Below are 21,967 nucleotides of genomic sequence, written 5' to 3'. Positions count from 1 at the left end.
TTTTTTTAGCTGATTACGGGAAAATGATACTTATGACCAAACGAAAATTATTGTAATGGAATTATAATTTTTGGAACATAAATGATTCATCAGGCTAATAATTATTGTTTTCAAAATTTGAGGATTTTTTCAAAAAACTGTGTTTTAAGATTTTTAAAATGAATTGATTCGAGTGAATGAAAATTGTATTTGAATTGTAGCAAATTAAAAAAAATCATATTCAACACTGCAAATTTTTCTCTGAAAGATCATAGACAACTTAGTTCATAACGATTTTAAATTTTGAAGTGAGCCCAAAAATAAAAAAAAAATATAAAAAACAACGTAAAAGATCAATTTGAATTAAATTTAATGTTACTTTACTACTATTTTTGAAAAGTTCAGAACTTCTTTTTTTTCTACAGTTAACGACATAAGCTTTGAAAAATATTACCGACTGCTTTTTAAGATTTTATCAATGCAACTTTTTTTATTTAGCACTGTATTGGGTCGTTAGATTAATACAATTGAATATATGATTGAATTTTTTTTAAAGCTTTTATTGTAAAAATATTTATTAAAATTTCAGTATCTTTATCATTCTTCTTTCAAAACTAGAAATGATTCGTTTGACAGAGATAATTTTGTAAATATTAAACAACTTCAATAATCTATTGATAACTTTTCATTATGCAAAAAATTTAAATCAATGTGGTTATTTGTTATTTGCCAGTCTAAGGACTTTTTTGAAACCCTTAGACCCTTTTTTGAAACATTGTAAAACATTGTTACACTCTTCAAAGCACAAGGAATTATTTAGAATATTCATTTAAAATGGTTCTTTGCCCAATTTTCAAAGTTATATTATTAATCTTCCCTAAAAAAACCTAAAAAAGTGTATAAATAACACTAAATTTTGATAGGATTGTCAGATCTTTAATGTTTTGGACGCGTTGGAAAAGTCTTTCAAATACCTTTCTAAAAATGTATAGCATGACGGGTATACGTACAAAAACGACCTTCTTTTTTTAGCATAACTTTTGAAGTACTCTTCTAAACTTTATAATATTGACAAGGGTCTTGTGGGACCCCAAGACGGATCGAATGAGACAAAAACTGTCCAAATCAGTTCAGCCAGTCCGGAGATAATCCTGAGCATATTTTTCGGTGCACGGACTTACAGACATACACACGCACAGACATTTGTTTAGAATTTGATTCTTAGTCAGTTGAATAAAGAAGTTTGTTTTTCGAGTGATTTTATAGCCTTTCCTCATTGAGGTGAGGAAGGCAAAAACTTCAATTGAGACATGGGTAATTCTCCGCCAACTCACACAGCAGTTGCCCCGACCCCTCTTCGATTTGCGTGAAACTTTGTCCTAAGGGGTAACTTTTGTCCCTGATCACGAATCCGAGGTCCGTTTTTTGATATCTCGTGACGGAGGGGCGGTACGACCCCTTCCATTTTTGAACATGCGAAAAAAGAGGTGTTTTTCAATAATTTGCAGCCTGAAACGGTGATGAGATAGAAATTTGGTGTCAAAGGGACTTTTATGTAAAATTAGACGCCCGATTTGATGGCGTACTCAGAATTCCGAAAAAACGTATTTTTCATCGAAAAAAACACTAAAAAAGTTTTAAAAATTCTCCCATTTTCCGTTACTCGACTGTAAAAAATTTTGGAACATGTCATTTTATGGGAAATTTAATGTACTTTTCAAATCTACATTGTCCCAGAAGGGTCATTTTTTCATTTAGAACAAAATTTTTCATTTTAAAATTTCGTGTTTTTTCTAACTTTGCAGGGTTATTTTTTAGAGTGTAACAATGTTCTACAAAGTTGTAGACCAGACAATTACAAAAATTTTGATATATAGACATAAGGGGTTTGCTTATAAACATCACGAGTTATCGCGATTTTACGAAAAAAAGTTTTGAAAAAGTTGGTCGTCATCGATCATGGCCGTTCATGGTCACCCGCGACAGACACGGACGACGAAACAAAGAGAAACGCAAAAAGTAACTTTTTCAAAACTTTTTTTCGTAAAATCGCGATAACTCGTGATGTTTATAAGCAAACCCCTTATATCTATATATCAAAATTTTTGTAATTGTCTGCTCTACAACTTTGTAGAACATTGTTACACTCTAAAAAATAACCCTGCAAAGTTAGAAAAAACACGAAATTTTAAAATGAAAAATTTTGTTCTAAATGAAAAAATGACCCTTCTGGGACAATGTAGATTCGAAAAGTACATTAAATTTCCCATAAAATGACATGTTCCAAAAATTTTACAGTCGAGTAACGGAAAATGGGAGAATTTTTAAAACTTTTTTAGTGTTTTTTTCGATGAAAAATACGTTTTTTCGGAATTCTGAGTACGCCATCAAATCGGGCGTCTAATTTTACATAAAAGTCCCTTTGACACCAAATTTCTATCTCATCACCGTTTCAGGCTGCAAATTATTGAAAAACACCTCCTTTTTCGCATGTTCAAAAATGGAAGGGGTCGTACCGCCCCTCCGTCACGAGATATCAAAAAACGGACCTCGGATTCGTGATCAGGGACAAAAGTTACCCCTTAGGACAAAGTTTCACGCAAATCGAAGAGGGGTCGGGGCAACTTTTCCCGATTTCGTGTGAGTTGGTAGAGAATTACCCACATGCATTTGAAGGACTAGTTTATATTCTATATAAACATTTTTTCACATTTGGCTCGCATGCTCATTTGAGCTTTAAATTTGACCCACCATTTAAAAACTTTGGGTCTCTTAATTTCCTTTTTTTGTCCTTGCTCTGTAGTAAATTTTTGACAAAGTACTAGTTTCAAATAATTTTTTAACCTTTCAATAGCGAAATATATGAGAAAAAAGAGTTCCCGGAATCGTGAACAAGCGTTCATGAAAATGGGAACCACTCACAAAGTGTTCAAATCCCATGGTACGTTTTTGGAAATCGTACCATAGGATTTGAACACTTTTTTCGTGGTCCCCATTTTCATGAACGCTTGTTCACGAATTTGAGAACTCTTTTTTCTGCGTGTACCATCACTCTTCAATATGATTTATTTAAAATTGTTTATAGTGTTAATACACAGTTCGAAATTCTGAAATGTTTTTTTTTTAAATGTGGAATGTTTCGCATTTATTACAGCCTTCAAAGTTAAAACGGAGAAAATTTTCTAAAATATAAAACATGTTTATGACTTCACAAAGAATCGCACAACTACCCCCCTCTAAGCTTGTCCCGTCCCCCTTTGGGTTCCCACTTAATGTTTCACCATTCTAATTCCGTTGCCTCCCCCGCACAGTACTGAAGTCTGTGACACCACCAGCCCCCATTCGTTACGCGCCGCTTTCACAGTAATTTTCTGCTAGTCTCATGTGTTTTCTTTTTCTCTGCTCTTTTCTGTCGCCTCGTTGACACCTCATCCCCACTACACTTGTGCAGGTTTCCTGGATCCGGCGGAAAGACTACCATCTGCTGACGATCGGAGTCACGACCTACAGCAGCGACGAGCGGTTCAACATCATCCGGAGCGAGGATTCCGAGGTAATTATACTAGTAAGAGAGTGTGTTTTGTGTGGGGTGTGTGTGTGGCAACATTAGCGCGTTTTCCTCTCGTTTTGAGGAGTGGGGGTGGTAGGAGGTGGGAAAATTTGAAAAATGCCACAAACGCAGAAATCTGGTGACACTTTTGAGAGCACGTAATTACCTGTGCCGAGGTGACAGTCGTTTTCGCAAAGGGGTGAATGTTTGCTAATTACGACCCGGGGAGCGGATGTTTATGTTTTGATTGCCACACTTTCGTGGAATTTGCCAGCAGGGAAAGTTGAACGTGTGGCGTGTGGTTGCCTGATTGCTGACAGCCTGACTTCAAACATTTCAAACACATCAAAAGTTCTGTTTTTCCAATTCTGGAAAATATTAACTTATTGCTTATGTGTAGCGTATTTCAAATTTATGGCATATAAAATGTTGCAGTAATAAAACAAAAACACCAAAGTAATTTCAGAAAACGATTTTACAAAAAAAACTGACTCATACTCACACTAAATTCACCATGGAAACAGCACGATTTGAAAAAAAAAAAGTTGTCCGATCGGGCCCAAATTTTTATTTTGGTTAGCTTAGCTGAAATAATAAGATCCGCAATTTTTTTTTTGCCCATTCAGGTGACCTACATTGTGTTGGGGTGGTCTAAAATGACTTTGTTTACACGCAAGATGATAATTCCAGTCAGAAATTAGTCCTTCCTTGACTTGACGAAAAGTACACACTACAAGTTATCGTATCCAATAAAGCAAAAAAATACAAAATTCAATATAATGTTTTCGTGTAGGTCTGATCACAGTTTATGTTGTCAAGTTTTCCCACATGTAAACACACACATATTTGTACTGTTTTTTTTTTAGGAAAACTACCCCAGAATAGTCCCATTCCCTGGCAGATCTCAGAGCAGGTCAGAACAGTTAATTTACTTCAAAATACAGCCAAGTTTAGCAAGTAAAGTCTTTTTGAATTAACCATTTGTTCTCAGTAATCTTTTTTTTTTTTGCTAGGAAACGAAGACGATTTTCGCAAAAAGCAAAAAAAAAAAGATTATATCCAACAAAAACGGATGTGTACCCAGAGGTTATCAAAGATCGTCCAATTTCCTAATCTTTCACAGTCAATTTTTTTTTTTTTTTTTTTCAATAAAATTATTGAAGGACAGTGAACAAAATATCGATTAGCAGTTTTTTTTAAATGACTAAAAATTATCCGAAAATAAAACTTTTCTTTCCCAATTTCACTAAAAATGATTTTTTATTGTTTTTATTCATGTTTTTTCAGTCAAAAACTTCATTTTCAAACTGGTAAACTATTTTTAAACTATTTGTTTTTTAAACTAATATTTAAGAAGTTTTATTTAATGTGTGAATTGAGCTGCTAATTTAAAAAAAAACCAAACCCTAATGAAAAAACTGGTCGTCGAGCTACTAAAAAAAATCAGAAAAAAAAACTTTTTCAAAACTTTTTTTTTCGAAAAATCACGATAACTTGTAATGATTACAAGCAAACCCCTTATGTTTGTATAAAATTTATTTTGCAATTGTCTGCTTTACAAATTTGAAGAACAATAACACTCTAAAAAATTACCCTGCAAAGCTAGAAAAACACGAAATTTTAAAATGAAAATTTTTGTTTTAAATGAAAAAATAGAGCAATTCTCTGAGATTTCGGTGATTCCATTTTTATGTATTTTTCAATCCAGCTGAAACTAGGGGAACAGCATCTAATTCCAGCTTGCCTCTAATGTTGGCAGGTCAGAACTTTGACATTCAATTAAAGCTAATTAAAAGCGATTTTAACTGAAATCGAATGATAAATAGCTCAATTAGAAGTAAGCAAGCAAGTTTCTATCAAATGTTTGGCAAAATTATTTGTTTAAATAGTGAAAATCAGCAAATTGGATGCAGTTAGGAGCGAGTGCTTAACCTGCCAAACATACGAGAATTTCCCCTATGATGTTGCCTTCGGCATGCCAAAGAAACCATTTTGCATCATTACTTTGTCCATATAATATTCCATAGAAATTTGGCAGCTGTCCTTATGATATGCGAAAATCAATTTTTTGATCGATTTGGTGTCTTCGGCAAAGTTGTAGGTATGGATTTGGAGTACACTGAAAAAATAATACAAGGTAAAAAAATTTTTGGTGATTTTAATTTCACTTTTTGTCACTAAAACTTAATTTACAAAAAAAAGCACTTTTTTTACTTTTTTATAATTTTCTGATATGTTTTAAAGGACATCAAATGCCAACTTTTTAGAAATTTCCAGAACGGGCAAAAAATCATTGACCGAGTTATGAGTTTTCGAATTATTACGGATTTTTTTTTTCAAAAAAACTAAATATTGGTCGCAAAATTTTTTCAACTTAATTTTTCGATGTAAAATCGAATTTGCAATCAAAAAGTACACTAGTGAAATTTTGATACAAAGCAATGTTTTCATGTTAAAGCCATTTTTAAGAGCGAGTCCACGAACAAAGCATACCCATCTCGCATCGACCTCACCAATCTGCCTGAAAATTTCAGGGGTTGTTTGTTCATATAAAACTAGCATCTGGCCAAAATATGAGCACTCTAGGTCAACGGGAAGTGGGGCAAATCGGGACACAATGTTTAAAGGCTCAAAAACGTAAAAAATCTTAAAAATGTTATAACTTAAGCAAAATTCAATTTAATTTCAAAATTAAAAATGCATCTGAAAGGGCTTAAAAAATGCAACAAAATGCAGGAAGAAGCATCCCAATTGGTTAAATCTAAAGGGAGTTATTGGCATTTTAGTGAAAAAATAGCATAATTTTTAAACTCAAATAAAAAAGTGTTCCATCCAGATATCAACTCGGTTCGACCTGCAGCTTGTAGGGGACATCTGGGACTACCATCTGAGGCTGAGACCGCTTTGGGTAAGGCAGTTTAACATATTGAATAGACACTTTTACTTTTAGTGAATTTTTTGGTTGTTAATTTTTGCTCGGGGGACCCCTTAGATCCCATTTTCTGGTGATAATTTTATCATAATCGTGTTTCTGAGACAATTTCACAATAGAAACATACATAAAAATGTATATTATCATCCATTTTAACCCTTTTATAAATGAAAGATAAAAAAAATAAGAAGCTGCTTTCTTTCTTGTGTCATCTAGTATCCTTGGAAACGAACATGATTTTCAATAAATGTGAATCAAAGTTTTTTTTAACTTTCATTTTTTAAAGGGTTAAAATGGATGAAAACAAACATTTTAATGCATGTTTCTAATGTGAAATTGTCTCAGGAACACGATTATGATAAAATTATCACCAGAAAATTGGATCTAAGGGGTCCTACGAGCAAAAATTTACTACCAAAAAATTCACTAAAAGTAAAAGTGACTATTTGATATATTAAACTGCCGTACCCAAAGCGGTCTCAGTCTCAGATGGTAGTCCCAGATGTCCCCTACAAGCTGCAGGTCGAACCGAGTTGATATCTGGATGGAACACTTTTTTATTTGAGTTTAAAAATTATGCTATTTTTTCACTAAAATGCCAATAACTCCCTTTAGATTTAACCAATTGGGATGCTTCTTCCTGCATTTTGTTGCATTTTTTAAGCCCTTTCAAATGCATTTTGAATTTTGAAATTAAATTGAATTTTGCTTAAGTTATAACATTTTTAAGATTTTTTTACGTTTTTGAGCCTTTAAACATTGTGTCCCGATTTGCCCCACTTCCCGTTGACCTAGAGTGCTCATATTTTGGCCAGATGCTAGTTTTATATGTACAAACAACCCCTGAAATTTTCAGGCAGATTGGTGAGGTCCAAACGACGTCCCATACAAGGGGGTATGCCCTGTTCGTGCACGGATAGAAATCCTGTCCGGGAAATCGACAACATTGTTCTCGATTCGTTCTGAAAATCGTTTCAGAATGTTGTCGACCAGTCGTCCGGTAACATTTGCATCAAAATCGAGAACAATGTTGTTGATTTTGAGTCGTCACGGTTGGTGACGCCTGGCAAAACAAAAAGCACGCAGCCATCCCGACGGTTTAATCGGTTTTTGAATTGACCGTTGGTTTTGGTTTTTGAATTGACCGTTGGATATTTCTTTTGGTTCAGTAAAACAGTTGATTCGTTTTTTTTATTTATTGAGGCAAAAAATACATCTATAATTTAAAAACTAATCTTTGTGTGAGTGTGTGTGGGTGTGTGTTTGTTTGGAATATGGGAATACAAGAAATTAGTGTTTTGGCAATCAGGAAATATGGGAATCTGGGGATTAAATAATGTGGAGTTTTTGGGAATTTGGGATTCTCTGAATCTGGGAATCCCGAATCCAAATTAGGGAATTTAGGAATTTGGGCATTTTGAAATTTGGGAATTTGGGAATTTAGGAATTTAGGAATTTGGGAATTCAGGAATTCGGGAATTAAGGAATTTAGGAATTTGGGAAATTGGGAATTTGGAAATTTTGGAATTCAGGAATTTAGGAATTCAGGAATTTAGGAATAAAGGAATTTGGGAATTTAGGAATTTAGGAATTTAGGAATTTAGGAATTTAGGAATTTAGGAATTTAGGAAATTGGAAATTTGGGAATTTAGGAATTTGGGAATTCAGGAATTTAGGAATTTGGGAATTTTGGAATTTGGGACTTTGGGAATTTGGGAAGTTAGGAATTTAGGAATTTGGGAATTTAAGAATTTGGGAATTTGGGAATTTAGGAATTTGGGAATTTAAGAATTTGGGAATTAAGGAATTTAGGAATTTGGGAATATAGGAATTTGGGAATTTGGGAATTTAGGAATTTAGGAATTTAGGAATTTGGGAATTTGGGAATTTGGGAATTTGGGAATTTGGGAATTTGGGAATTTGGGAATTTGGGAATTTGGGAATTAAGGAATTTAGGAATTTGGGAATATAGGAATTTGGGAATTTGGGAATTTAGGAATTTTGGAATTTGGGAATTTGGGAATTTGGGAATCTGGGAATTTGGGAATTTGGGAATTTGGGAATTTGGGAATTTGGGAATTTAGGAATTAAGGAATATAGGAATTTGGGAATTTGGGAATTTGGGAATTTGAGAATTTGAGAATTTAGGAATTTAGGAATTTTGGAATTTGGGAATTTGGGAATTTGGGAATTTGGGAAGTTAGGAATTTGGGAATTTAGGAATTTAGGATTTTTGGAATTTTGGAATTTAGGAATTTGGGAATATAGGAATTTGGGAATATAGGAATTTGGGAATTTGGGAATTTAGGAATTTAGGAATTTAGGAATCTGGGAATATAGGAATTTGGGAATTTGGGAATATGGGAATTTAGGAATTTAGGAATTTGGGAATTTAGGAATTTTGGAATTTTGGAATTTGGGAATTTGGGAATCTGGGAATTTGGGAATTTGGGAATTTAGGAATTTAGGAATTTAGGAATTTAGGAATATAGGAATTTGGGAATTTAGGAATTTAGGAATTTAGGAATTTAGGAATATAGGAATTTGGGAATTTGGGAATTTGGGAATTTAGGAATTTAGGAATTTTGGAATTTGGGAATTTGGGAATTTGGGAATCTGGGAATTTGGGAATTTGGGAATTTGGGAATTTGGGAAGTTAGGAATTTGGGAATTTAGGAATTAAGGAATTAAGGAATTTTGGAATTTTGGAATTTTGGAATTTAGGAATTTGGGAATATAGGAATTTGGGAATTTAGGAATTTTGGAATTAAGGAATTTGGAAATATAGGAATTTGGGAATTTAGGAATTTGGGAATTTGGGAATTTGAGAATTTAGGAATTTGGGAATTTGGGAATTTGGGAATTTTGGAATTTGGGAATTTGGGAATTAAGGAATTTAGGAATTTGGGAATATAGGAATTTGGGAATTTGGGAATTTGGGAATTAAGGAATTTAGGAATTTAGGAATTTGGGAATTTGGGAATTTGGGAATTTGGGAATTTGGGAATTTGGGAATTTGGGAATTTGGGAATTTGGGAATTTGGGAATTAAGGAATTTAGGAATTTAGGAATATAGGAATTTGGGAATTTGGGAATTTGGGAATTTAGGAATTTAGGAATTTTGGAATTTGGGAATTAAGGAATTTGGGAATATAGGAATTTGGGAATTTGGGAATTAAGGAATTTAGGAATATAGCAATTTGGGAATATAGGAATTTAGGAATATAGGAATTTGGGAATTTGGGAATTTGGGAATTTAGGAATTTAGGATTTTTGGAATTTTGGAATTTAGGAATTTGGGAATATAGGAATTTGGGAATATAGGAATTTGGGAATTTAGGAATTTAGGAATTTAGGAATTTAGGAATCTGGGAATATAGGAATTTGGGAATTTGGGAATATGGGAATTTAGGAATTTTGGAATTTGGGAATTTGGGAATTTTGGAATTTTGGAATTTGGGAATTTGGGAATTTGGGAATTATGGAATTTGGGAATTTAGGAATTTAGGAATTTAGGAATTTAGGAATTTAGGAATTTAGGAATTTAGGAATTTGGGAATTTAGGAATTTAGGAATTTAGGAATTTAGGAATATAGGAATTTGGGAATTTGGGAATTTGGGAATTTAGGAATTTAGGAATTTTGGAATTTGGGAATTTGGGAATTTGGGAATCTGGGAATTTGGGAATTTGGGAATTTGGGAATTTGGGAAGTTAGGAATTTGGGAATTTAGGAATTTAGGAATTAAGGAATTTTGGAATTTTGGAATTTAGGAATTTGGGAATATAGGAATTTGGGAATTTAGGAATTTTGGAATTAAGGAATTTGGAAATATAGGAATTTGGGAATTTAGGAATTTGGGAATTTGGGAATTTGAGAATTTAGGAATTTGGGAATTTGGGAATTTGGGAATTTTGGAATTTTGAAATTTGGGAATTAAGGAATTTAGGAATTTGGGAATATAGGAATTTGGGAATTTGGGAATTTGGGAATTAAGGAATTTAGGAATTTAGGAATTTGGGAATTTGGGAATTTGGGAATTTGGGAATTTGGGAATTTGGGAATTAAGGAATTTAGGAATTTAGGAATATAGGAATTTGGGAATTTGGGAATTTGGGAATTTGGGAATTTAGGAATTTAGGAATTTTGGAATTTGGGAATTTGGGAATTTAGGAATTTGGGAATTTAGGAATTTGGGAATTAAGGAATTTAGGAATTTAGGAATTTGGGAATTTGGGAATTTGGGAATTTAGGAATTTAGGAATTTAGGAATTTAGGAATTTGGGAATTTGGGAATTTAGGAATTTAGGAATTTAGGAATTTAGGAATTTGGGAATTTGGGAATTTGGGAATTTGGGAATCTGGGAATTTGGGAATTTGGGAATTTGGGAAGTTAGGAATTTGGGAATTTAGGAATTTAGGAATTTAGGAATTTAGGAATTTGGGAATATAAGAATTTGGGAATTTGGGAATTTAGAAATTTTGGAATTTAGGAATTTGGAAATATAGGAATTTGGGAATTTGGGAATTTAGGAATTTTGGAATTTGGGAATTTGGGAATTTGGGAATTTAGGAATTTGGGAATTTGGGAATTTGGGAATTTGGGAATTTGGGAATTTGGGAATTTGGGAATTTGGGAATTTGGGAATTTAGGAATTTGGGAATTTAGGAATTTGGGAATTTGGGAATTAAGGAATTTAGGAATTTGGGAATTTGGGAATTTGGGAATTTAGGAATTTAGGAATTTGGGAATTTGGGAATTTGGGAATTTGGGAATTTGGGAATTTGGGAATTTGGAAATTTGGGAATTTGGGAATTTGGGAATTTGGGAATTTAGGAATTTGGAAATTTAGGAATTTAGGAATTTGGGAATTTGGGAATCTGGAAACTTGGGAATTTGGGAATTTTGAAATTTGGGAATTTGGGAATTTTGAAATTTGGAAATTTGGGAATTAAAAATTTAGGAATTTGGGAATATAGGAATTTGGGAATTTAGGAATTTGGGAATTTGGGAATTTGGGAATTTGGGAATTTGGGAATTTTGGAATTTTGGAATTTTGGAATTTAGGAATTTAGGAATTTAGAAATTTAGGAATTTGGGAATTTGGGAATTTGGGAATTTGGGAATTTGGGAATTTGGGAATTTGGGAATTTTGAAATTTGGGAATTTTGAAATTTGGGAATTTGGGAATTAAGGAATTTAGGAATTAAGGAATTTAGAAATTTAAGAATTTGGGAATTTGGGAATTTGAGAATTTGGGAATTTGGGAATTTGGGAATTTGGGAATTTGGGAATTTGGGATTTCAGAATTTTAGAATTTTAGAATTTTAAAATTTTAGAATTTTAGAATTTTAGAATTTTAGAATTTTAGAATTTTAGAATTTTAGAATTTTAGAATTTTAGAATTTTAGAATTTTAGAATTTTAGAATTTTAAAATTTTAGAGTTTTAGAAGTTTAGAATTTTAGAATTTTAGAATTTTAGAATTTTAGAATTTTAGAATTTTAGAATTTTAGAATTTTAGAATTTTAGAATTTTAGAATTTTAGAATTTTAGAATTTTAAAATTTTAGAATTTTAGAATTTTAGAATTTTAGAATTTTAGAATTTTAGAATTTTAGAATTTTAGAATTTTAGAATTTTAGAATTTTAGAATTTTAGAATTTTGGAATTTTAGAATTTTAGAATTTTAGAATTTTAGAATTTTAGAATCTTAGAATTTTAGAATTTTAGAATTTTAGAATTTTAGAATTTTAGAATTTTAGAATTTTAGAATTTTAGAATTTTAGAATTTTAGAATTTTAGAATTTTAGAATTTTAGAATCTCGGAATTTTAGAATTTTGGAATTTTAGAATCTTGGAATTTTAGAATTTTAGAATTTTGGAATCTTAGAATCTTAAAATTTAATTGTTTAAGGATTGTTGAATTTTTCAATTTCAAAATATTGAATGTTTGATGTCAGATTTTTTTATAACTGTCTTTATTTATTTAGGCTTTATGTTTAGAATTGTTAAAATAAAATATTTCTGAATTTAAAATTTGAGAATGGTTATCTGGGAATCTCAGAAATAAAAAAAATAAAGTTATAGTATTGTTAAATTTTGGAATTTAATTGTTGTTTAATTGGTGAATTATGAATGTCAGAATTTCCAAAATTTACATTACGGGGTTTAAGAATTTTAGAGTTTGAGAATTGTTAATTTTTAAAACTTTGAAATTTTTACTTCAAATTTTTGAATTATGTATGTCAGAATTTTCAATCATTTTAATTTATTGTAGAATTTAAGAATATTTTTTTTTATTTTCAATTCAAAATGGTTGGAATTTTTAATTGAAATTGAAATTTAAAATTGTGTTATTTAAGGATTTCAGAGTTGTAAAATTGCTAAGACTTCAAATTTTTGTTTTTAGGATTTAAGAATTGATGTAATTGCTTTTTTAGAATTTAGAATTTTTAGCTTTGAATTTAAGAATTTTAAATTCTTCAGAATTTTTATATTATAAAATTGTAGAACTTATGGATTTTATAATGGTTATTTTTTAAACTTTGAACTTTGAATGTCGGAAATTGAGAGTTATAGAACCCTGAATTTTCAAGCTTGATTTTTGAAATTTTAAATTAAACTTTGAATTTTGAATTATGTAACTTTTGAATTTAGTTTTAGAACTTTGCATTGTGATTTTTTTGGAATCAGGGAGGTGTGGAGTATTAGAACTAAGGAATATTGGATCAAAATGAGCGTGTGTGAGGATAAATACAGACTTGGGTTGATTTTTGTTTTGCTTGGTTTAGTGTGAGAGTGTGTGTTGGTGTTAACGATCTGCTTCAACTAGACCGGGATCGCCTCCCAGTGGAACGTGGAACGACTCCCTTCGTGATAAAGTCGGCCGGAGGGTCGGCGTGGTTCGGTGTTTGCAGAGCTGCACAATCTGGTGGAAGAGGGCAACGTCGCGGTCTATTGAGGGAAAAGGTCGATTAGATTGTGAGATTTTGGGAGGTTTATATAGCTCAAACTTACCACACTTCTTGACCGCTCCTCATGGTGCTTCTGCTCCCACCAGGTACGCAGAATTGTACTCGAACAACGAAGCAGTGATCATTCTCCGTCCACTCCGGCTTACCGGGGCTGGGATCCGCGGCCAAATCCACCACGGAACTCAACAATGCCAGCTCCGGCACCGAAATCGCCTTTCTTGAACGGTCCTCGCCGGGGCCTCTCTTGCGAAAATCGCGATCGCCGCGGGGTCCTCCGGAACCGCCAGCACCACGGGCGCGATGCGGCTCCGAACGGGCCGTCCTCTTCAGCATCGACGAAACAATCTCCGGGAGCAGGTGCAGGTACGAGCGTCAAAACCAGAATTGGTGAAACTGCTCCTTGACAAAGTTCTACAACTTTAGCGACTGCATCATCTTGATGGCGTGCCGGTTCGGAATCTGCTCCAGCTCCGAGTGCTTCGGGGCGTAGAAATCCTTCTGCGCAACCAACACGCCTCCTTGGAGAGGTACTCGTAGGTGGCGACGCGATGAGCTTTTGGCACACACATCTTGGCAGCAGAAATGTATTACAACATTCCGATTGCCGGAAAGAGCAACAACTTGTCTGCCTTTGGGCTGGGACTCCACCGGTTCCAACTCTTCCTTCGCCTTACCGCCACTTCCACTTCACAAAACACAAAATTTGATCCTCGCGCCTCGTTTTTGGCCACAAAACAAAACATAAACAAACTGTCGCATTCGTCCGTGTGGTTGCGGTTTTGGTTGCGTTTGACAGTTGTTACGCTTCAGAAAATTTGAGAAATGCGGGGGGCGTTTTCGAAACAAAATGTTTTCGAATGCGATGAAAATGTTGTCGTTTTTGAAAACATTGCAAACGAAATCGAAAACAAGCGATGTTCTCGATTTCAACGCAATTTGGTTTCGGTATTGCGGACCGGATTTCTATCCGTGTGGACTTGCTCTTAAGTAACTTTTTTAAAAATAGTCGCAGTTATCCTTTTTTAAAAATAAGTGTTAACGTTTTCCCACTCCTGAAAAAATATTTTTGAAAAGCTAAGAAAATTCTCTTTATTTTGCTTTTTTGACTTTGTTGATACGATACTTAATTACTAAGATATCGCCATACAAGGATTTAAAAACAGGAAAATTGATGTTTTCCAAGTCTTACTCAAACAACCCACCTTTTTCTAACGTCGATATCTCAGCCACTTATGGTCCGATTTTCAATGTTAAAATATGAAACATTCGCGAAATTTTCCGATCTTTTAAAAAAAAGTTTTCTTTTTTTTTGAAACAAGACTAACATTTCAAAAGGGTGTAATATTTAATGTTTGGACCCTTCAAATTGTTTGCAGGATGATCCCCAAAATGTCATTAAGTACAATGTTTAACCCCAAAAATAATAACCGGAAAAGACCCCCAAAACAACATAACGAAAACTCGAAACTACTGGAAGATTATCCCTTTTTACGTTTGTGTAGCGGAAATAAACACAAACAAATGACTGCTCTGGGAGTGAGGAAAAATAAGGGGAAGAAAACGAGGCCAAAGTTGCTCGTGGAAATGAAAAAAAAAACGCAATAATAGCGACAATGTATTGTGATTATGAGGGAGGTTGTGAGGTCTGTGAACTTTTGCGGCAAGAGAAATGGGAACTAAGTTGCTTTTGTTTCACAATAAAACTATTATGTAAAACTTAAAAAAAAACAATTTTAACACGGGTTCAATTTCCAAAATCTCAATCAAATAGCTCCGAATCGAGGTCGGGTCGAGAAGGTAACTCAATTAATTAAGTGCCCTCTGTCGGCAAACAGGATAATCCTTTTGGGAAACCCATAAACTGAAAACTAATCGCTGACCAACCTCGTTAATAGCGAACTTTATCCGTCGCAAACACGCCAAACCGCACTTCAGATTGCGCGCTGCAACCTACTCCGAATCCCTCCTAAATTGTGGGTGGTGAAACAGTTTAACGCTGTGCTCCCATTTTCTGCGCTACAAACAGTGTGTGCCGGCGTCAACTCTTCGAAATCTGATGAAACTTTCATCCCGCAGCAGCAAATCTCATAAATTGGCCTGTTTATGACTTCTATGGTCACACCGGGGCCAGAAAACACACACACACATATCTTCGTGTAGGAGAATGTCCCAACTTGACCTGGTCTAACCGAGAGCAAAAAAAAAATTCCACCACAACTTTCACCTCCCTGTATTTGCTTACCCTCTAGTTAGTGCAGAGTTAGAAGCTGCTGATTGTTTGCCCTTGCTTAGGGGTTAGATCTGTGGAGCAGGAGGGCAAATTGGGGCCAATTGGTCGAATGCAATAAAGCATGTTTTTTATTAGCGGACCGTTCAAACCGCATTCGAACGATTTGGATTCCGATTTTCCACAATTTTTATTAACTATGGAAATTGTTGAGTTGGATAAAGTCGATTTATTTTGTTGTTTTCGTCACCAAGTTCATTTTTAAATATTAAGAACATCAATATTCGAAAGTTCTTAAAATTTTTAGTGGCAATTCATCAAGTACCCACACTAAGATTATAAAATAGTTTTCTGTGTGTTACATATATCAGACATCATTCCTGGCAAACAATTTTAAATGCCATTTCCCGCGTTTTAAATCAAATTTAGCATGTTTCAGATCAATTGAAAATATTTAATTTTTTTGTGAAATTCCGATGAACAGTATCCCAATTTTGTTAGATATATTGAAAACAAATTATTCCAAAATATCTGGTGGGTGAAAACGAATTTTATAACACTTATTTAATTCAAATGTTACCATGGCCAACCATACCATGGCTGCATTCCAACATATATACTTTATTGATTTAAAATGTTAAAATAATGTGTCAAATGGAAGGTCTATTTTTACATCTTTTATGATGTAATATTACCTCAATTTACACAGAAAAAGTGGCATTAGAACAAAAAATTAATAAAATTACACATTTTTTTAGGTAACATTATTTTTATTCTGACATATAACATGTACTCATTGCCAGATGTATTATTAAAATTTTTTTTTACTGTGGTCTAATCAGAATTTATTTCAAATAATTTACTTTTCATCATTTTAAAGATTTTTTAAAATTCACTAGGCCGATTGTGCATTTCAATGAAAAACATCAATTTCAAGCAATTTATTTGCTCGATTTTTTTGATAAAACTTCAAAAAAATTCAAATGGCTTTAATAATCTTATTTTAATGCAGGTTTTGAAATTAATAGGGTGATAACATTTTTTTTGCAATTCCGTCGTGAAACTACTTACTTTTCCTGTCATTCTTGAACGACGAAATAGCCTACTTTTCTATACCAAAAATAACAGAATCGAATAGCAACACTATTCAAAATAAATGCTGAAAAGTTCTACTTTTCAGCACTCAAATGTGTGCTGAAAAGTTGAACTTTTCAGCACTTGTTTCGAAAAGTAACACTTTTCAACATTTTTTTGATTTAAACGATTTATTGACAAAATACATGAAAATTTGACATAAAATTTCACTCAGTGTGTGTTTTTTGGAATTGCAAAAAATGTTGTATGGAACTCGTTGCAAAACTTGATTTTTTCAGCACTCTTCGTATTTATGTATTAATGTACGACTAGTGCTGAAAAAATCCTCTTTTTGCAACTTGTTGCATAAACTACTAATTTGAATCAGAATATTTGTAGCACATTTTTCACAGTTATATTAATTATTTTTATGTTAAATTATATCTAAAAAGTTTTCTCTGACATTTGAGGTAGCCTTAAACATTGTTAGAAAAGGGCAAAAAAAGTAAAAAAAAATATATATTTTTTTGTAGTCATGAGTTTTCAAAATATCCAAGTATTGAAGAGATTTTTTTTTCGCCGATTTTTTTGTTTGCGGTGCTGTACAATGAAATCCTACAAAAATTTAAAATATTTTTGATTGATCCCCGACATGCTAGATATGACTTTAAACAAAAGAAAATGCATTTCTAATTGTTTCAGTTGGTTAGACTTCTATTTCCTTTAAAATTTTGAAGTCTTTGAAAAAAAAATGTTTTGCCCCCCGATTTTATGAACCAATTTTGAAGGGGGAGGGAGGGGGGGGTGTGTAATATTAACTTTAAAAAAATATTTGCAACGGCTTTAATAGTAATGCTAAAGGGGAACTTTCACTGCATCTTGTCATGTTATTAATTTATCATTTGTTTCGTTATTTATTGATCTGAACAAAAAGTTGTAAGTAAAACGTTTATTTATTAAAATTGTTGTTTGAACGTTTAAAGAATAATTTTAATGGAAATTTCAAATCTGAACATGTTTTGCTGGGCTTTATTATTTTTATAAATTATATTACCGTCATCAGGGATGCCATTTGGTCTGGGGGTGAGATTGGGTCATACAAATTTCAGCATTTTTGATGACTCAATCTCACCCGTCAGACCCAAGGTCACCCTTGCCGGTAGCTTAAATGATCAGATTATTGAGGATTTTGTTATTTTGTGAAATAAGCTCGCAAAAAAATATTTTCAGTTGTTTTAACAAAAAATTGGATCCCCAGAAATCCACGGAGTGTTCTCAATTTAAACTTAATTCTGGATTTTTTTTCTAGATTTTGAGGTCAGGTCAGGTGAAAATTTTGATCGTCAATCTTTTTCCCAACATCAAAAATAATTGTTTGTGTATTAAGCAAAAATAAAAACTTGTTTTGCTTGCAAAAAGTTTGGTTTTTTACAATAAGGTGGTCTAATTTTGGCTTGATTCAGTCATCATGCGAACACGTGCTCAGTTTTTTTTACATAAGAGCTGCTGTTCATTTTGGCACGATTTACATCTCTACAGAAAAAAATCTGATGAAATGTGTTCAAAAATGGATCACATTTCTGAAAATCTCCATATAAAATCCAGTTTCAATGGATTCAATATAAAATCAAGTTTCAATGCAAACTAATAAATTGACGGCTGGAAAACTTTCCTTATTGAGCAATTCTCTGAGATTTCGGTCATTCGAAAGGGCGTAATATTGAATGTTTGGCCTTTTTGAAATGTTAGTCTTGATTTGAAAATTTTGAAAATATTGTTTTCGAAAAGATCGGAAAATTTCACAAATGTTCATATTTTAACATTGAAAATCGGACCATTAGTTGCTGAACATTGACATTGAAAAATGGTGGGCTGTTTGGGTGAGACTTAGAAAACATCAATTATCCTGTTTTTAAACCTTTGCATTGCAATATCTCAGCAACTAAAGGTCGTATCAACAAAGTCCAAAGAAGCAAAATATAGAGAATTTTCTCAGCTTTTCAAAAATATTTTTTTCAAAGGTGGGCAAACATGTGCACTAATTTAAAAAAAGATTTTCGCCACTATTTTGAAAAAAGTTAAATAAAAATGGCTATAACATGAAAACGGTGCACTTTATCAAAATTTCACCGGAGTACTTTTTGATTGCAAATTAAATTTTACATCGAAAAATGAAGTTGAATAATTTTTGCGACCATAGTTTTGATTTTTTTTAAATCAGTATTGATTAAAAAATTCATAACTCGGTCAATGATTTTTTGCACAACCTGGAAATTTCTGAAAAGTTGGCAAAATAGTGTTTTTTTGTAAATCAAGTTTTAGTGATAAAAAGTTAAATAAAAAAATCACCAAAATTTTTTACCGCGTATTATTTTTTTCCAGTGTAGTCCGTATCCATACCTACAACTTTGCCCAAGACACCAAATCGATCAAAAAATTCCTTCAAAAGATACATATTTTTGAATTTTCATACATCATTTTTGTAAGGACAGCTCCCAATTTGTATGGAAAATTATATGGACAAACTAATGATGCAAAATGGCTTCTTTGGGCATACCGAAGGCACCAAAAAAGTTTCAGTCGGATAAAAAAATACAAAAATTAAAATTGAAGAAAAAAGACCGATTTCGTAGAGAATTGCTCATATGACCTATTATGACGGCCATTGAGCTGACGGTCTGAGTACAGTAAGAAACGGTTCTTTATATATAATCAAGCATATCAACAACTTAAGTAGAAAATAATGCTAGAATTAAGGTAGATTTTTTGCGTTTTCTCAATTCATGAGAATGTGTTTTTTAATGGTCCAATCGAAATCGCAATCGAAATAGCATTTTATTTTATTTGTAAAGGAGCTCCAATTTTATTTTTAAGAAATTAGTGTGATTTTAACCTAAACCCTTAACTGACTCACACTTTTGACCTTCATTTAACCTCACATGACCCCACGTCGAGTATAAAAAAAATCGCATCACCAAAGGTCCCAAAGTTCCCAAAAAGCAGTTTAATTTTTGCGATCTTGTTTCGTGAATCCCCAGACCCTAACCGTGTGTTTGTTCGTTGCTCAAGCAGTGTCAGTGTGTTGTTCACTCATGTTTCATTCATTTGAGATGAGTAGAGCAAGCTTTTTTTTTTGCTACTGGTTGGTGTCGTCCCTTCGCGAAACACTTTCGGAGAAACAATCAGCTGGGGCGCATTCTTAAGAGACGTAGGAATTTTATATTTATCGACATGTATTAATTTTTAATTTGAGAAGAGATTTCGAATCACTTATCAAGTAAGAAAATTTACTTGAATTGAAGCAAAAAAAAGCAAATTAATAATGCAATTGTTTTAAAGCAATTTAGAAAGCGTTTTTATTTATTTTTTATCATATTATTTATGTTTTTGAATTCAGTCATAGAATTTCATCATATATGATATTTTTTTCTTAAATATTAATTTGATTTTTTCATAAATGGTCAACTAAGACATTGAAAGCATTAAATTATAAGTAATTCCTGTACATCCCCCCTCCCCACAAGCTTCCAGTATCAAAAGCTGCGATCTGGCTTATCCCCTTCGAACGCAAACCGAAAGTGTTTTCAGAGTGTAGGAGGGAGGGAGGCAAAAGTTTCAACGAGCAACAACAACAGCATCAACAAACAACCACAACAGTATCGAGTATGGAGAGCAAAAACCACAACGAAATTGAACTGTTTTGACATCGAACAGACATTGCTCCCCAGTGGTGGTGGGATGGGGGGTCGAAACAGGCTCGAATGGCGCACTCGCACCGGGTTAGATGTTATGCAAACAATTCACCTCCTCCCCACGCCACCTTTTCTCACCCTCATTTGGCGTGAACTTGGCTCACCCCGTGAAGGGATTTTTTTCCTCGGTCCATGAGTATAAACACAGGAGTGATGGAGGGGTTGAGGGGGGAGGGGAGGCGAAATTCATACATTTATGCGCGAGTTTGCCGGTTTTGTTTTGCCGATATATGGAAATCCCCTTGTTGATTGTTGTTTTCCATTCGGAGCTTGAACCGAGACAGAAAAAATATTTTCCTCTTTTTTTTTTGGGAGGCAAAAATCGGTTGCGACTCAGCTAACAATATTGAGTGTTATGACTCGGTGCGGTTTACTGCTGTTTGGGGCGAGCAGTGTTTGAACTTGAACCAGGACGAATTCAGAAGTGACGAGCTAATTGTTTGGGTTTCGGTTTTTTTATTAGCTGAGCACCTCTCTACGAAATCGGCCGATTTCGACCATTTTTATTTTTTGTATTTTTTGATTTGGCTCAAACTTTGTGGGGGCTTTCCCTGTGACCAAATAAGCTATTTTGTGTCATTGGTTCACCCATATAAGTCTCCATACAATTTTGGCTGCTGTCCATACAAAAATGGTATGTAAATATTCAAACAGCTGTAACTTTTGAGTGAATTTTCTCATCAATTTGGTGTCTTCAGCAAATTTGTAGGTATTGTTGAGGACAATTGAGAAAAAATATGTACACGGAAAAAAAATTTACAATTTTTTTTATCAACTTTTTTTTCACTAAAACTCAATTTCCCAAAATAAGTATTTTTTGATTTTCGAGATTTTTTGATATGTTTTAGAGGATAAAAATCCGCAACTTTTGAGCTATAGAGAAACATGGTCAAAAAATCTGCCGCCAAGTTATAAATTTTTGAAAAAATAGTGATTTTTGGAAAAAATCCAAATTTCATGCAAAAACCAATTTAAAATCAATTTTTTAATGCAAAATTGAATTTGCAATCGAAAACTACTTTACAATTTTTTTGATAAAGGGCTTCGTTTCCAAGATATAGGCACCAAAAGTTTGATTTTAGCAAAATATTTGCAGTTTTTCGATTTTTAAAAATAGTGACCATGAGCGACCATTTCTAAAAATATTTTTTTTTAAAAGTTCAGAAAATTTGCTATAAAATTGTCTAAGAGACATTGAAGATTGGACCTCGGATTGCTGAGATACAGCCGCTTTAATAAAAAGAAACACGAAAATTGAAGTTTTCTAAGTCTCACCAAAACAACCCACCATTTTCTAATGTCGATATCTCAGCAACTAATGGTCCGATTTTCAATGATAATGCATGAAACATTCGTAAAATTTTCCGATCTTTTCGAAAAAAATATTTCGAAAAAAATTTAATCAAGACTAACATTTTAAATGGGCGTAATATTCAATGTTTGGCCCTTTTAAAATGTTAGTCTTGATTTAATTTTTT

General features: G+C 32.9%; 1 protein-coding gene and 1 pseudogene across 1 annotated transcript in view; one reads left to right on the top strand and one right to left on the bottom strand.

The window, feature by feature from the left end:
- The window catches only part of LOC120429702 (uncharacterized), a 223,799-nt gene that overhangs the window by 181,093 nt on the left and 20,739 nt on the right, over positions 1-21,967 (top strand). Inside the window, exons 5-6 of the mRNA XM_052706895.1 lie at positions 3,291-3,342; positions 3,407-3,532. Of these exons, the coding sequence (XP_052562855.1) occupies positions 3,291-3,342; positions 3,407-3,532 (178 nt within the window). The remainder of the gene's footprint in view (positions 1-3,290; positions 3,343-3,406; positions 3,533-21,967) is intronic.
- Positions 12,383-14,483, bottom strand: LOC120429703 (40S ribosomal protein S10b-like; annotated as a pseudogene).

The sequence above is a fragment of the Culex pipiens genome, chromosome 2, assembly GCF_016801865.2.
Source record: "Culex pipiens pallens isolate TS chromosome 2, TS_CPP_V2, whole genome shotgun sequence".
Classification (NCBI taxonomy): domain Eukaryota; kingdom Metazoa; phylum Arthropoda; class Insecta; order Diptera; family Culicidae; genus Culex; species Culex pipiens.
Note: the sequence above shows the minus strand (reverse complement) of the source record. Positions and strands in the feature narration are given on the sequence as shown.